Raw genomic sequence first — 15906 nt, forward strand, 5'->3', positions numbered from 1 at the left:
TCGTCGGAATATATGAGTCCGCGAGCTTACAGCGGTAATTTTGTCACAAACAAAATGGCGGACAAAACATGCAGACTTCTCGATGGCAAAGAAGCAAGCGATTTCATAGCCTCGATGGATACTTTTGTCTTTGATTGCGATGGTAAGTAAAGGAATAAGTTAAAAGGTCGTTTTTGGTACAATTTTAAGGAGGTAATGTGGGAAATTCCAAAATTACAGGGGTGCTTTGGAATGAAGGCGGACCTCTGGAAGGGGCGGTGGAAGTTTTGCAAGAACTTCGAAAATTGGTAAGAAACGTCTTGCATTGCCAAACAATGAATTGAGTTGGTAAAATCATTAAGACATCGCACCGACTAAATTAACTAAATTGTGCGCTAGCTAAGTTTTAATTTTCCTCTTCAGAATAAAAGGATTTTCTTTGTAACCAACAACAGCTCCAAGTCAAGAGCAGCTTATCTTAAGAAATTTGAGAAGTTTGGTATTGAAGCTTGTGAGGTATGTCCTGTGTTCAGTGTTCTACTGTAGGAATAACATTTATTTCCTCATAGCATATATAAGCAATGGAAACAAGTGCTGTAGCAGCACAACTCTCTGCACGCACTGCATGCCTATAATGCTAAATAAGAGCTATTTTCACAAGTCAGTAGGCAGTTTCAGATCAAACCTCTGTTTCAAGGTGTACTTAGGTATTATCTTTTATTTGCAGGAAAAACTTTGAGCCAGTCATCCTTTTGTTGTTGTTAAAAAATATCACATAGTATTATAATAATTTTATGGTGGGGAGAATTGAGACCAAGTAACACAATTTTTATTCTACATTTTACATTTAATTTCTTTCACAGGAAGAAATCTACTGTACATCATATGCTGTGGCATATTACTTAAAAGAGATCATCAAATTTGACAAAAAAGTTTTCACGATCGGTACAACAGGGATGGTAGAAGAACTGGATGCTTTGAATATTCCTCATACTGGTTCTGGTGTAGGTTGGATATTATTTCTTGATTAAGATTTGACATCAAATTCTGAAGTAAGTTAATCACATTAAGGGAGATGCAGTGGCCTCATGGTAGTGCACTCGCCTCTGGATTGAATGATCTGGGTTTGAGTCCTGGTTGGGAATATTTTACTGTGTCGTTGGGAAAGACACTGTACTCTCACAGTGCCTCTCTCCACCAAGGGATATTAATGGGTATCGGTGAATTAATGCTGGGGGTCCGGTAACCCTGTGATGGACCAGCATATCATCCACAGGGAGTAGTTCTAAACATTCCTTGTCACTTCATGCTACAGAAACCGGGATAAGCTTCGCTTGGCATGTATGCGGACTTTACCTTTTTTATGTGCACATTGTGACTTTGTGGTGATTAGTTTTACTTGATAAAAAAATTAATAAACTACTGACTGATAATATTATTCTAACTCATTTTCAGCCTGATCATTCATCTGGTGGCTACAATATGCAGGAATGGACATCATTCACTCTGGACCCTGAGGTGAAGATTAAAGGGGCTCAGTCACGGCATTTTGAGTTATTTTGGCCACATAAAATATTACCTATAAATTGAAGGAAACCTGAAAATAATAGCTTATAAATGAAAACAGAAAAACACCAAAGCAATAACAATAAGCGATAAAGGAACAATGATGTTTAAGGATGACAAGAAGATTGACAAGGAGACGAAAAACTTGAAAACTGTAGGCTAAACTTTTCAAGATGGGCAAACCGTAATGCAGCTCCTTTAATGTTACGTTATTTTGTGAATAAGATCAAAACTTATCAATAAAAGCAATACATTTTCCTGTGGACTTTCTATGTTATTCTCTGTTTTCATATTGAAGGTTGGAGCTGTAGTTTGTGGATTTGATGAGTACTTCAGTTACCATAAACTCATCAGAGCAGCTAGTTACCTTGCAAAAGAGTCCTGCCTTTTTATTGCAACAAATTGTGATGACAGATTCCCATTTAGCAATGGTGATGTTGTTGTTCCAGGTGATTCTTTAATTGATCTTTGAACAATTTTTTTTTAAAATTGATTCGACAAGTAGTCTGTTTCATTTTTTAATCAATGTCTAATTCTGTCAAATATTTCAAATTTATGTAGGGACAGGCTGCTTTGTGATTTCTGTGGAAACAGCAGCTAGGAGGAAAGCACTAGTCATAGGAAAACCAGAGAGAGTTATGTTTGAATGTATAAATTCACGGTAAGTAGTAGTCAAGTACAACTTAACTGGTCACAGTTGTAGGGCTGCAATGTGTGCAATGTATTACACTTAGCCTTCTGCTTTCAGTCTCTTTTCATATGATATGGCTGGTATGTCCTGGAATGTAATGCCAAATGTGGCAAAATTATAACTAATCAGAATAAAATTCCTTGAATGTCAAAACATCAAAACAGACCCTTCCATATTCATAAGTGTAAAATTATTTACAGCCATTTTATTATTATCATGTAGTTACTGATAGTCACAGAAACCAACCATATCAAGGAAACATAGGATAACTATCTGTTGACATGTTTGTCTTAAGTTAACATGCTTTGTTTCACTAGAATAGAGAAGTGTGCCTAAAAGCTCATTTGCCTTACAGTGTATATCTTGGCATTTCAGTGGACAATTTTAATTTAAAAATGTGAACAGACCTTTTACCCACTCACTTCACCCCACTCTGAAGAAGTACTGCTATTGCTTTATTGATTAATACAATTTGCACATTTATTATATAAAAGCCAATGAAATACCAGTTGAGCTTTTGTGCAAAAACATGATATCTTCACACATGGAAATAACATGTTATCTTCACATGTGAAAAGACCACCATTGCTATGCAAACGTGAAATGGTTTGGGATTTCATTAGTGTTTATATAATAGAATTTAATAGAACATTACATGGCCACTTAGAGATACGAAATTTCTTTTCTTGTGTTGAAAAATATTTCATTCCTTCACTGCACTCACTTGTGAAATATTCTTCAACACTCAAAGAGGAATTTTGTATCTCCGTGCGGCCATGTAATATCCTCTATGTATTGTGTAGATTTCAGTTTATTTGTCCAGTGATTGTCAAGAAATATCTCTTGTAAGCAGTTGTTTTTAACAGAAAATAACATTTGTTGCAATGACATTTTTTTCCTTTCATTAGTCATACCATTGACCCAAAAACGACGTGTATGATAGGAGATAGGTAAGAAGTACTGACTTTATGGTAGACCATTTTGGATTTACCTCTTGCCTCAAAGTGAATCCTGGTGACAGTGCAAGCATTCAAATGAAAACTTGCTTGATCTGCATTTGGTTCAATTACAAAATGCCCATACTGATTTATGAGTGATCTGTATAGATATTTCACGGATTTCAGTAGCGCTTTGTCATTAGCACAGACTTTACAGCATTGAATCTTAAGCAGGGAAGAATTGACTAAGAGAAGAGGAACCATGATTTACTATGTTTGTCCTTTTAGATTGAACACTGACATCTTGTTTGGCAACAACTGTGAATTGAAGACCATCTTAGTGCTGACAGGAATCTCATCCCTTGCTGATGTTAAAAGCATTAAGACATCAAACAGTCCTGATCACAAACGTTCCATTCCAGATTTTTACATCCCTGGTATAGAGGCCCTAAGACTACCATTAAAAGCTGTTAGCAAAGCATCTAGTTGACTGTAGTTATTCCATGAAAGTACAATTTATAAGTGGGCCAGGAAGGCAGGCTGTAATTTCAGATTAGAGGTGAAGGATTCATAATCATAACAAAATTGTTCTACGTTTTCATTAATGGCAGTCTTTGCTGTTGAGTGTTCTTATAATATTAGAATAACTTATTCTTTTTAGAACACTATTTAATTATATCATTATCAACTGGGAAATATCTTGTTTGGACACCAGTCATTCAGTGTGTACAATGCACATTGTCCGGGAAGTTAAGTAAGTTAAGTTAAGTAAAATCAATCTGTATTTTTATTCTTACTCTGGAATTCAGTGCACTAAGCAACTGAATATGAGCCATGTATTTATAATAAAAACAAACAAGAAACCTTTTTATGTTCTGTCACACATATCGTCCATGTCAAGAAAAAGTTATAGAGTGTTTTTTTTAGTACAAAATGTATAATATTTTACAAAAATGACAATTGAAATAATAATAAAAAATGGTTTTGCTCCCTGTTAACAGTGTTATTGAGACCACTAAATAGCAGCAATAATTGAAAGAATGTAATACTCTATCTCATCTATAAGCATTAACCCTGAACCCCATGTTTTTCTCTACCAAACTAAAGTAAAACTTGCAAGTAGCATTTCGCTAACAAATCAATACATTTACATGTATGCAAAAGGCACAATATTTGTACAGTCATTTAGCTAAACATTGTGCTTAAACTGAGATGTGCTAATGCAGGTACAAAAACAGTGCTTTACAAAAATATTTATTCACTAGGTCTAATGTGATCTTGCACCAGGAGTCTTAGAACAGCAACACGCTCATAGGTGAAACCACAACAGTTTGTGTATGTACAATGATGCGATTTTCCCCTCTTGATGCATGTTTATGTTCTCCTCAAATTAGATTTGCTAACTGGAAGGGTTGACTCTTAGCGTAAGCTTAACCTCAGTCGACTGAATCAAAAAAAAAAAAAAAAATGCAATGGCCTAGTATTGGTTGCTCTTTTAAAAGAGCCATTGTACAGTTCCAGAAAATATCCATACTCCCCCCACAGAAGGGATCGAAATTTCCTGGGCCTGGGGGTTCTGTAACACCAAAACATATAAAGAAATGTATGAAGCTCAATTAGAATTTCCAGAGGGATTCAAGGGGGAGGGTCTTAGAAAAAAAATCCCTTCCATGGGGGAGGTAGGGATTCTGGAACTACACATTAAATAGAACCATTAAATAATATGGGAATCAGTGAGGAGTCAACTCTTAAATGAAAACAATTCAAAGAACTTCCACTAATGAGAGTCTGTCTTTTCCACTGATTATTGTTTAAACACCATGTTTCCTACTTAGATACCCTATCTGCCCTATTTTGTAATGATTCTGTCACTAAATCATTTTGTTTCGTGTAATAATTATTAGAGAAGTATTCTACACAATCTTATGTTATCATCATACATGTTGATTATGAGGACAGATGTCCTAAAAACTAACGACTGCCTAATAACTGTTTAACTTTGTTCTAATTTTCTTTCTATCATATAAATTTTATACTATCCCATTTATAAAATAGTGGAAACAATGTAATAGAATTTTTCTAACACTGGTTTAGGTTCTTGTATATTTTCCCTTGTTTAAATAAAAGAAAAAATGCAGTTATTTAAGATTTTATTTTAATCTACTACTTATTTATAGCCAATTAATATACCTGGTAATTTATAAAACACCCTTAATTATTTTTTTTACCAAATTTAGATTGCCAACCCATTACTATTCTGAGCCTCTTCTTGGCTGTTTAACAAAATAAACGGTACTGTTTTATACAAATATTTACATGTATTAGAAGTCATTTCTAAGGCGTGTGCTATCTGTTGCAACTTCTGTTTCGGATCTGGCGAGTGGTTGATGCTGTTGTCTACGCTTCTTACAACTTGCTTGTCCCAAGAGAACAAAAATCGGCAAAAGACAGAGGCCACACACACCGGCCATGACGTACGCAACTGTGAGAAGGGCAGTATCTGAGCTTTCTGTTTCTATATATTCACAGTCAACTGCATCTGAGAGAAGAACAAAGAAATCAACAAAATAATAGAATAATAGTAAATAGAATTTATGGATTGTAGTCAGGCAGTATTCTTTCATTCATAGTCTTGGTCTTCAAATTCTATGATTGATATTGCCTTTACTCCAGCTTTCTAAATAATATAAATCCCACTAAAAGATATATTCAATGGTTATTTTGCAATTAAAATTGCAATACTTTTGTTTGCAGCTTCAGATAGTAATTTCTGAAGTCAGCAAACTGTCACTTGCCAGGAATCATTCGCAAAAGGCTTTAAAGGATTTTGGTTCTAATGAGCTCTGAGGATGAGAGAATCTTCTTTTCTACTTCTCCCATCCAATTCGTCTCTCAGAAATGCACACATTACCTATTTCTTACCCAAAGGGATTCTAATGCTCCCAGGGTAAGAGGTGCACACACATGGGATATACAACAACAAGAACCATTTATTTCAGTTTTCCCACAATGAGTACATAGTATTCCCTAAGATACAGTTGCAGCTGTAATACAGTCCAACCGCTATTAAGCAGCCACCTGTTAAATGGCCACCCCTATTAGACGGCCAGTAATCAAGCCCTAATGAGGACTTTTCTTGACTATTGTTTTTACCTCTACAAAGCAGCCAGGCCCCTTTAAGTGGCTTCTATCCATTTCTCCAAGGGTGGCCTTTTAATAGGGGTTCAACTGTGTAATATAACTGAATTACAATAACCTAATTAACATATTCAATGGCCAGGATGTTCATTTGTTTGAGTGGATAACTTCCAAACCTAAAGCTAATTCAATACTAAACCTCAAACATACCTCTACTGAATGGCCCAGATACTTCAGAACTGGGGTTGAGACGACCTTCAGCTGTTAGGGAAAAAAATAAAGATTAATTTCTATCAGAATCTAGACCATTAGTAAAAGCAAGTAAATTGTAAGTAAGTACTTTATTTCGACACATTTCACCAGTGAGCCTGGGGCTCGTTTAAATGTGAACGTGTATGCTAAAATTAAAATGTAAAATTCGAATATGTTATCTATTCAATAAAAGTACAAAAACTAGACTATAAAATTTAAAATTGAAAAACTAGACTACAAAATTTAAAAACTAGGCTATAAAAATTCAATAACAGAACCTTTACTAAAAAAAGTGAAATGAAACAACTGTTATCAATAGTAAGTTTAGCCAGATAAATACTTACCTCCACAGGTTGTTGCAGCAAAGCCCACTTGCACATTTTCTCTGTCAAAAACCACATAAAAGCCTTCCATAATCACTGCTCCTATAACTGTGCCTGAAATAAAGATAGCAAATAACTTCAGTTCTGAGAATTCAAATTAAAAAATGTTAGTTACCAGTACACCAATTTCGATATATTAAAATTCAGTCTAAAACAATAGACCTCAGCAAATTCAAATAACAGAACCTTTACTAAAACAACTGAACTGAAACGGCTGTTATTAATAGTAAGTTTAGCTGTAGCTATTAATTTATTGAAATTGGTCTATTCTATATCACCACTCTCAAGATCTATTACAACTGCTTTTCTATTGTTCCTTTTTCTCGCCTTCTACCTTGCTAGTACAGTCACTTCTATCTTTGCTAGATTAGTCTGGAAAGATGGAGGCCTTCCTCTTTTCTGACTTATCCAGGAAAGATCAAAGCAACTCTGCTAGCAGGGTACTTCCCTGAATAACAATAGATCGATTTTCCTTGCCCATCATGAACTTACAGGTACAATGCTGTTGCAAATTTATTTAGTACTTTTGTTCCGTTAGTATTAGCTACCGCTGTCTGATACTTGTGGAATGAAACCTTGCAATAAGTCATAAATACCTTTGTCAGCTTTAGTGATTGCAAACTTATAACAGTGCTGTCCAGGAAGAGGTCCACGTTCAATTGTTTCTCTCAAGTAAAGCTACAAAGAGCAACAGTAATGACAGTTAGGAACATATCAAGTCATAGATCTTAGGGGGGAACATGGGAGACCTGAGCACCCCTCCCCCCTTTAGGCTGCCACTCCTTATGGAGGGTTCTGGATCCACCACTGACTTCCATCATTAATAACTTAGCTACCATTATATAGGCATGCAATGCATGCAGAAAACTAATCAATAATCAAACTACCCACCTGCGGCGGTATCTTAAGCCTGAACTCCTTGGAATTGCTAATGGAGGAAAGAAGTGAAATGGACATATCTGGGAATTCTTCCCATGGGGTCTTGTCGTAGTTCCAACACATCATTTGTCGGCCAATCCAAAACTCATCTGGTACACCCAGCTACAAGTGGTCAAAGGCAAAATTAGAACTCTGGTTAATGCCAATGCCAGAAAAGGGATTAGCTGTTAATAATAATCTAATAAAAAATATTATGTTTCTCTCCACTAGTGTAAGACAAAGAGTTGTCAATAATTATTAAAACGTGAAACAAAACGTGTTCCTACAATTCCTGAAGGTCACCCTAAAGGATTGATCATTACAGTCTGGAAACCTTGTTATCTAGCCATACTCCCTGCCAGGAGAGACGTACATGTAACTAAATTAACTCACCTTGTCAAATTTCTTGAGTCTATCAAGAATGGCATCAAATACTTCTTCTGAAACTCTTAAGTTTGTTGTACCACTGTCCACTATCGTCTTGTCATAATTGTACTGCAGGAAAAATAGTTAAGTAAAAACCTTTGTTTACATGAAAGAGCCAAAACTTGGCAACACAATGTTTGGAAACTGTCAATTGAAAATATCCACACTTGTTCAGCAAAATCACAAGTGTGATGTTGTTTCTGAAAATATTTCTTACAAGTTTTTTTTGATCAAGACCCAATAGGTATTGGCTGCAAAGTTCAGTGATAATCATGAAGTCAACCAAACAAATTTGAAATGCTTATTATAACTTCCATCTGAGGAACCTATATGTATCTCGCTGCAGTTCACTTCAAAAAATATCACCAAAACGATTGTCACAAAAAAGTTCTTTTTTGTTTACCTTTTTACAATCTAAAGCTAAACTTTCTCCACCAACTGCAATATCAGTTATGACGACTTCATAGTACCACTTCTTTACTACTGGAGTGTATAGAAGATCACCTTCATATAAGTCATTATCAACTTCACCAAAAACCTATAAGCAACAAATAATAAATAAAAATCTTAAGTTATTAGGTAACAACAACTTTCAGTTACTTCCCATAAACAGACACCCTAGGTTGTTCTCCAATGGAAGATTGAGAGTAGAGAGATTTCATATGTCTGTCTGCGTTTCACTGAGGGCCAGGCACCGGCCAAATTGACTGGCCATGAACACAACTTTGCCCAGCTGTTTTACCAATATTTTATTACTTTCTATTTTCATTTTGGACTTTTAGAAATCTGATGTGTAAAATAGCTTAGTCATAGACAAGCTATGAATATTTTCCCAAATAGCTAAGTAGGAAACCAACATTTGTAGTTATTGCTATGAAGAGTAATAGCTATACTACTAAAACTTACCATAGTTCCAGCTACAGTTGGTTCAGAAGAAAAATCAATCTCACTACTGCCACACAACTGCATGGAAAAAGAATCCTTTACAACTCCGTCATTGACAAATTGATCAAAGACTGGAAGCACACTTGAATCAGGCTAGGAAAAAAAAAAGAAAGAAAAATGTCTTCATTTGTTTATCTCAGTCTGCACTGTGAGGGTTTGCTGACATAGGATTTTTGTAAAGAAGATATAAAGGCTGGGGAGCTGTGAATGAAGCAGTAACTGATTATACATGTACACCGTTGTCAATGGAAATGATATCTTCAACATGTACATCCCCTCAAAAAACAACTCACAAAGCTCTTTCAGCCCCTCTTCTCCTTAGATATATAGGTATACAGACATGGAGATAACTTACCTTAGATAATCTCGCATATCCAAGCCCAAGGATACCTTCCCACATTGATCCATTGATGTAGAAATTCTCAGAAGACAGAATGGCTGCCACATTGACACGCACAGTGGCATTTGGCCCCTCAACAAAACGTAGAACATCAGATCCTAACTTTCCCTCCCAGTTCCCCTGAGTGTAGGGCACAGCCACAGGTCTGTTCAGATCTTGATATGAAGTCGACCTTGTCAAAACATAATTGAAAAAAAATTAAATCTGTTGTCAAGTGCATTAAAAACCACTCTTGAGCTGGAGGTGGACTTTTCATCAACTTAATTAAGCCTTGAGGTTCAAAAGGAACCAAAATATTATCTTTTAGATTGCTCAGGTACAAACTAAAAAAGTCACATTGACATGATTTGGTTGGCAACTATTCTTGTATCAATGGCTTTTCATTTAGTTCTAATTCAGTAAAACTACAGGAAATGAAAAATATTTTCTGTCCTATACATGTATGTTCGGTCATTATTCAACTTTTATTTATTACGGAGAGCACCCAAAACTGCCTTAGAATGCTTTTTTGGGAGAAAAGTGAAATTTAATCATGCATAATAACAAGTCGATAATGTTCAAGTTATTGTTAGAAAAAATCTTGACAGTTGGGTCCATTCTGGTGAATGTTTAGGGTGCTATGATTTTGGTATTTTGATTGTCAATACACAATACTGTACAAACAGTTCTTGCTTTGATATAGTTTCCTCTCCTCCCATTCTACACTAGTTTTAATAATATATTGCTACTCACTTGTCTGTGTGATAGTAGAAAGGAAGATAGGGATGTGGTGAGGCTGCAACTGCAAAATTACTACTTCCAGTATCAACAAGAACATTTATCTGTAGAGATAAGAAGTAACGGAAAATTGCACAACTATCATTCCATAACCTGTGATGAAGATCTAAGACAGCACATTCAAGTGTTTAGTCCTTAAGGTTTGGCTATTCAGAGGATAGATAATGTTACCCATTAAATCAAAAGCCTGCAGACAGTATCATTGATTAAGATAACTTTTAGCCACTGTATATTGAACAAATAGATTCCATGTTGCCATGTGTCTGTTCAGTAATAGATCACAGATGACGTCAAAATGTGGCATATGAGCCTGTTAGGTGAGTGGGTCACTGATATTTTTACCACATTTTGGTGTTCTCTGTGATCTATTACTGAACAGATGCATGGCAGCATGGAATCTACTTGTTTCATATTAATAATAACGAAACAAAATCTATAATCGCTCATGAAGTAAGATATGCATCTGTCCTTTAATAGATCATAAGTAAGAATCAATTAAAATGCAAGGATAATTATATAAGTAATATAATTATTAAGTAATAATTTATCTGATGGATAGTGTTATCCACCTTTATAACAACCAGAGGAAGTTGAATTAACCTTGTGATGGATACAAATTGAATATTGTGGTTTGATTTTACTCTTGGTATAATTTGGTATCTTCCTTTGATTCACATACATTATAATATTACCAGACAACAGAACAAAGAAAAATACCAAGTTGTACCATGGGTGAAACTGAACCACAACATTTATGATGCCAAAAATGTTCAGCCATTTTTTATAGGTGTTTGGATGTAAAAAATTGACGGCATGCTATTTCACAGGCCAACATAAGTAAGATAAAAAAAAAATCAAAGTAACACTGATATCAAAGATCATAAAAATTGAATTATTAATAAGAATTGTCCTCATCTTTTATTGCGGCAACACTAAGTCGGATATTAAGACAAATTTTTGTTTGCTTTTTTGTTTTCTCTCATTTGTAATTGAAACAGAATACACTACATATAGTTTACTTTGGAACACACTTTGAAAAAGAGAAACAAAATCAGCCAAGTCTCTGACTGCATGATAAGGATCAAAGTTGTAGAAATTAATTTTAGGGAGCCCCTGGGGTGAAATAAATATCATTTATCAGTAACATGTTTTCAGTATAAAGTATTTCTGTAATGGAAGTAGCCCAAAAGACAATGATTATTATTCTTGAAGAAACGCTTCTAACTGATTAGAATCACTTTCTTCATACATATGATTAACGTTAAATGTAACAATTTGTGATGGTAGAGATGTTTACTCTTTTCATAGTCTGTTACTATCAGCCTGGCTTTTTAATGGTTTACATTCGAACACGCGAATAGGCTGATCGGCAAACGTTTGTAACAAAATACGTATGATAAATTGTGCTGAAAATTAAAACCGCAATTCTATACTTTGTACCGATAAGCACAAGTTATCCGGTGAAATAAACCACGAGTGTCGCGGATATGCACACATTTCCCTTTTTCCCTATCTTTTAATACATCAATCAAGCTAAAACACGGAGTCGCTTTCAGCGACAATCAATCTACTACATAAAGCGAACATACGAAACAGCTGCGACCTCAAGAAGTGCTTAATTGAGTAAACACAAAAGTCAACAGTCGTTCGAAAGTAATTTCGCCACGATTCCGCTTACCCAATTCAAAGCGCTAACCCCACTGCGTTCAACGGAAATTCCCCTTTTCACACGGGTTATTTGAGAATGAAGAACAAAAGGTCTACAGATCATTTTTCGTTGTCTCTCTCTTGATTTTATTCATGTTCGACACAATTGCCGTTTCCGCGAAAAACGACAATAAGCTTTCGCGTACGTGTCGAACTCTAAGGTATAAAGAAAGAAACAGTACATTGCAGTTTGAAATTATAAAATCTGTTTCAATATAAGTTATAAGCTCAGTTTTCTGTCTTAATTTGATAATACACCAGAATGGTCGTATTCGAAAAGGCTATCGATGTCATATATGAAGTCGATGACTTTAAGATTCGCAATTAGTTCGGTATAAAACGCAGAATTGATATTTAACAATCTTTGCAAGAGGTGTAAATAAAGCAAGAAAAGCTAGGCGCTTAAGACATGACGAATGGAAAAGGTAGAGTGTAAAGGAGAGAGGATGTTTGTGGGCGAAGGATATTACCATAAACGTTGCACACAATAAATCTTCGCTACTCACTCTCTGAGCGGGGGTTCCAAGATCAGTCGAAATGTAATAACCTTGACCAGGACGGCCTTTGAGATTTTCAGTTGGATTTCCACGGCTATCTCGTAAATCTCTTTTCGTCCGCAAAAGAGGGACGCTATAGCTTCCTTTCTTTCCATGTTTTCCTTGCCAGCTCGCCTCGAAGGAGCTCAAAATGAGCAGGACGGCGAGAACGCATGATGGCGAGAACATTTTGCGCATTCCGTGAACCCTACCGGGGTTCACTTTGATCTGCTCCCGCACGGAAATGCTTAGCATTAAATATCTTGCGAAAAACCCTCATGGAAAGGTCCTAGGTGTCACTGAAACGCTACCATCGCTCTTCCGCAATAACTGCTCTCCTCACGCCATCTTGAAGTTTTTTCGCTAAGGCGCGGTTTCCATGGACTGCCACACTTACATGTCCACTTCCGGTTCGAACCATCACGGCCAAATATAGAGTATGAACATTACCAGTGAGTGAACATCATTTCTCTACAAGACGCTCAAGGACGCCTTTTCTTTCAAGTTAATTTAACTAAGTGATATTTGCTCACAACAGTTGTTTTCTCTCATTTTGTTTTTAATCTGAAAAGGAAACCGCCTATTGCTGATAGTGGTCGAGCGGAAACTCGCCGCCTACAGTTTCTAGTCACGTACCTACATAGGGTACTTTTACTATGATCTATACTATTTTCATCGTTCAATATTGGCCTCATCGAATACACATAAAAGCAATTCGTTCGAGTCCAGTTGGGCTGTCATTGCAGTATAAAACAAATATTAAACTTACTAATAACACCAAAAACAAAAATCAGAACAATAAATAAAATAACTTAATTTTTCAGCCACGCCTCAAGCTCCGGCAAACATTTTTTTCCAGTTTTTTTTTCTGTTTGCTTGAGCCTTCCTTCCGAGGTGTTTTGATCTAATTTTGTATCTTCCTTAGACAAAAACCTGAAAGATGACTCCCGGCTACAAATATGTGTTTTGGCTCGTTCTTATCGCACGCGCTGGGTTAATACATGTATTTTGCTGAGCTTGCGATCTCGACGAACAAAAGGCAATATAGAGGTCTGTGGACAGACTGAAAAGCAATAGCTGGTAATAAAGATTATTTACGATTAACGATTTTTAGAAGATCCACTTGATAAACAACTTGAAATGCAAAGATTTTATTACTTAGCCAATGTTCGATATTTCCACCTGCGCTCATTTTGTAACTCAAGACTAGACAAGTACCACTTCTTGAAATGTTGAAATATTGGCCATGTGTTTTCAGTTCCCACGAGATTGAATAAATCCATTTCATCCATAGGTTTCTTTTTATATAAAAGCAATAGAGACACACGGCTGGCAATTGAGCCTATACAGACTGAATGAAAGCAAAAAAAAAAAAAAAAAGGGTCGGAAAATAGAACCGTCCGAAATTTTTAAGCGTCCGAAATATTTACAGTACAGTATAAAATTTTGCAGTACGGTAGCTCCAAAGCTCTTAGTTTCCTTTATGCCGGGCTTTATGGAGCGAATTTTAGTTGAGACACTACTTGACATATAACAGCTTGATACTATTTGTGTTATTTCCTCGTCACTGTGTTCGTAAAACCTTGAGGGTGCAACAAAACTATCATCTTTTGATGTTTTCCAGAAATTTGTCCGAATAAAAGAAAACGTCCGAAATTTTTTGCAAGTAATGTACCGCAACAAAAAATATAAATATATATTTTTAGGACAATTCTGCGGGACCGAAAAGAAAAAAAAAGAAATGTGTTCGTTATAACAACGATAACTTACAAACGCATGGTTCGAGAAGCGTGAAATAAGTTCATCCTGTCCATATAAGTAAGTTGTCATGTCCAAGTGACATACCTGATACCTCTGAAAACAGTATTTTGAGTTTTTCCCTTAGAAATGGGAAAAAATGTACTAATATGCAGGGAAAACATTTCACAAACTGAAAATTCTATTAGCTTATCACCCAGATAATTATGTTCTTTATCAATCTTGAAAATTTGATGTAAACCCATGGGAGTCAAATGAAAGGAAGTAAAGGAGAGGAAACTAAAATACTGGAAAAAGAAAATATAAAATATGGATCATTATAGTCCCCAGACTCCTAGTCGAGGTTGAACACTCGGAATCCAATATGGCGGGCAGAACATCGTGATCAATTGCGAATATAGATGCCTTAAAATCACTGATCATGACGGATTATGAAGCGAAATGTGTACTTGCAGTTGTTAAGTTTCGATTTTTTGCCATAATTTCCCAATCTAGCAGCTCTTGAAAGCGCTTTTCCGATGCTATCTAGACACGTGTTACGTCATTTGTGCATGCGTGATTTCAGCTGTGTTAGTGATCAGATCCATGCAGTTTAGAGATATTTTGCCTCCAGATGCTTAGATTTTTGTTGATGTCGAATGGTAAAGCCACAAAGCGTCTTCATGCCTTGGCTAACTCGTTCAGAGTTCCTCTAAGACAGCTGTGTTCAGGTATGAATAGCATAGTATAGAACTATTATAGAACACCGGGTAAAGATTATTTATTTGTACAGTGGCCACGTTCCCGGTTAATAATGCCCTATTCTAGACCAAAAGTGTCTAATTTCTATATCCTATCGCATAATATACTGCCTGAGAGCCATACCCTTCACAGCCACACATACCTTTAGATATAGCTTATATATGTGAGTACTTCCCCCTTCCCACCTCCCCCCCCCCCCCCGCCCCACCGGTGGGGACTTATTTAGGACTATGAACAGAGGCTAAAAAAGTTATGATATTTAAATACACTTTATTCAGTGGTTTGAAGAGAAATCATGCACATGGATACCTTTTTTGTGTGTGTGGAAAAATGGAAAATTATGAGTTGGATGCGAACAGCCCGATAGCTTTGTGGAAAACTTCCAAACTGTGTTCAAACTGGTGAAAGGCTTGACTTGTATAGATCTCATAATATTAATGGAATGTCTGGTCATTTATTAATGTGATGTTATGTTACCAATGGGTCTTAAAACAGATGGTGCTGTTAGTATTGGAGATGTGAGTATCAAACTGAAGACACCCTCTTCTCCAGAGTTAGTTCCAGTAAAGTATGGTGAGTAAAGTAGACAGTCAAGATAACCAAATAAACTATTAATATTACTAGTCAGAATTATTTGTAATGTTTTGCATTTTAATTAACAAATCGAAGGAAATTTGTCCGTGAACCTCAGTTGTAAATTTATTTAATTTATCACTTATTAACTGAAGGTAAAGATTGAAAATGTTATTAT

At 35.8% G+C, this 15906-nt stretch overlaps 3 protein-coding genes across 3 annotated transcripts in view; 2 read left to right on the top strand and 1 right to left on the bottom strand.

The window, feature by feature from the left end:
- Positions 1 to 36: 36 nt before the first annotated feature.
- Positions 37 to 4172, top strand: LOC110041723 (phosphoglycolate phosphatase-like). The gene is made up of 9 exons (XM_020747034.2): positions 37 to 142; positions 220 to 287; positions 403 to 495; positions 843 to 983; positions 1435 to 1497; positions 1844 to 1994; positions 2107 to 2206; positions 3145 to 3186; positions 3463 to 4172. The coding sequence occupies exons 1-9, from the start codon at positions 55 to 57 to the stop codon at positions 3662 to 3664; spliced, it is 948 nt and encodes a 315-aa protein (XP_020602693.2). The 5' UTR covers positions 37 to 54; the 3' UTR covers positions 3665 to 4172.
- On the bottom strand, positions 3944 to 13167 carry LOC110041766 (beta-secretase 1-like). The gene is made up of 11 exons (XM_020747094.2): positions 12627 to 13167; positions 10369 to 10457; positions 9592 to 9808; positions 9198 to 9329; positions 8695 to 8829; positions 8259 to 8360; positions 7839 to 7988; positions 7544 to 7625; positions 6909 to 7001; positions 6523 to 6573; positions 3944 to 5713 (listed from the first exon to the last, which is right to left on the bottom strand). The coding sequence occupies exons 1-11, from the start codon at positions 12909 to 12911 to the stop codon at positions 5496 to 5498; spliced, it is 1554 nt and encodes a 517-aa protein (XP_020602753.1). The 5' UTR covers positions 12912 to 13167; the 3' UTR covers positions 3944 to 5495.
- A 1596-nt stretch (positions 13168 to 14763) lies between these two features.
- Positions 14764 to 15906, top strand: part of LOC110041632 (von Willebrand factor A domain-containing protein 8-like) — a 28791-nt gene continuing 27648 nt past the window's right edge. Inside the window, exons 1-2 of the mRNA XM_089293600.1 lie at positions 14764 to 15124; positions 15651 to 15728. Of these exons, the coding sequence (XP_089149726.1) occupies positions 15028 to 15124; positions 15651 to 15728 (175 nt within the window). The 5' untranslated portion in view covers positions 14764 to 15027. The remainder of the gene's footprint in view (positions 15125 to 15650; positions 15729 to 15906) is intronic.

This window comes from Orbicella faveolata, unplaced genomic scaffold (assembly GCF_042242905.1).
Source record: "Orbicella faveolata isolate gen_17 unplaced genomic scaffold, um_ofav_v1 contig_25, whole genome shotgun sequence".
Lineage (NCBI taxonomy): Eukaryota > Metazoa > Cnidaria > Anthozoa > Scleractinia > Merulinidae > Orbicella > Orbicella faveolata.

Bases quoted from the DNA above. Each gene is read 5' to 3' on its own strand.
- LOC110041723 (XM_020747034.2), top strand. From the start codon at position 55: ATGGCGGACAAAACATGCAGACTTCTCGATGGCAAAGAAGCAAGCGAT. The intron at 984-1,434 runs GTAGGTTGGATA...ACTCATTTTCAG, and splicing joins TTCCTCATACTGGTTCTGGT to CCTGATCATTCATCTGGTGG. The intron at 2,207-3,144 runs GTAAGTAGTAGT...TCCTTTCATTAG, and splicing joins TTTGAATGTATAAATTCACG to TCATACCATTGACCCAAAAA.
- LOC110041766 (XM_020747094.2), bottom strand. From the start codon at position 12,911: ATGCTAAGCATTTCCGTGCGGGAGCAGATCAAAGTGAACCCCGGTAGG. The intron at 6,574-6,908 runs GTAAGTATTTAT...TTTCCCTAACAG, and splicing joins TGCTGCAACAACCTGTGGAG to CTGAAGGTCGTCTCAACCCC. The intron at 5,714-6,522 runs GTATGTTTGAGG...TTCTTCTCTCAG, and splicing joins ATCTGGGCCATTCAGTAGAG to ATGCAGTTGACTGTGAATAT.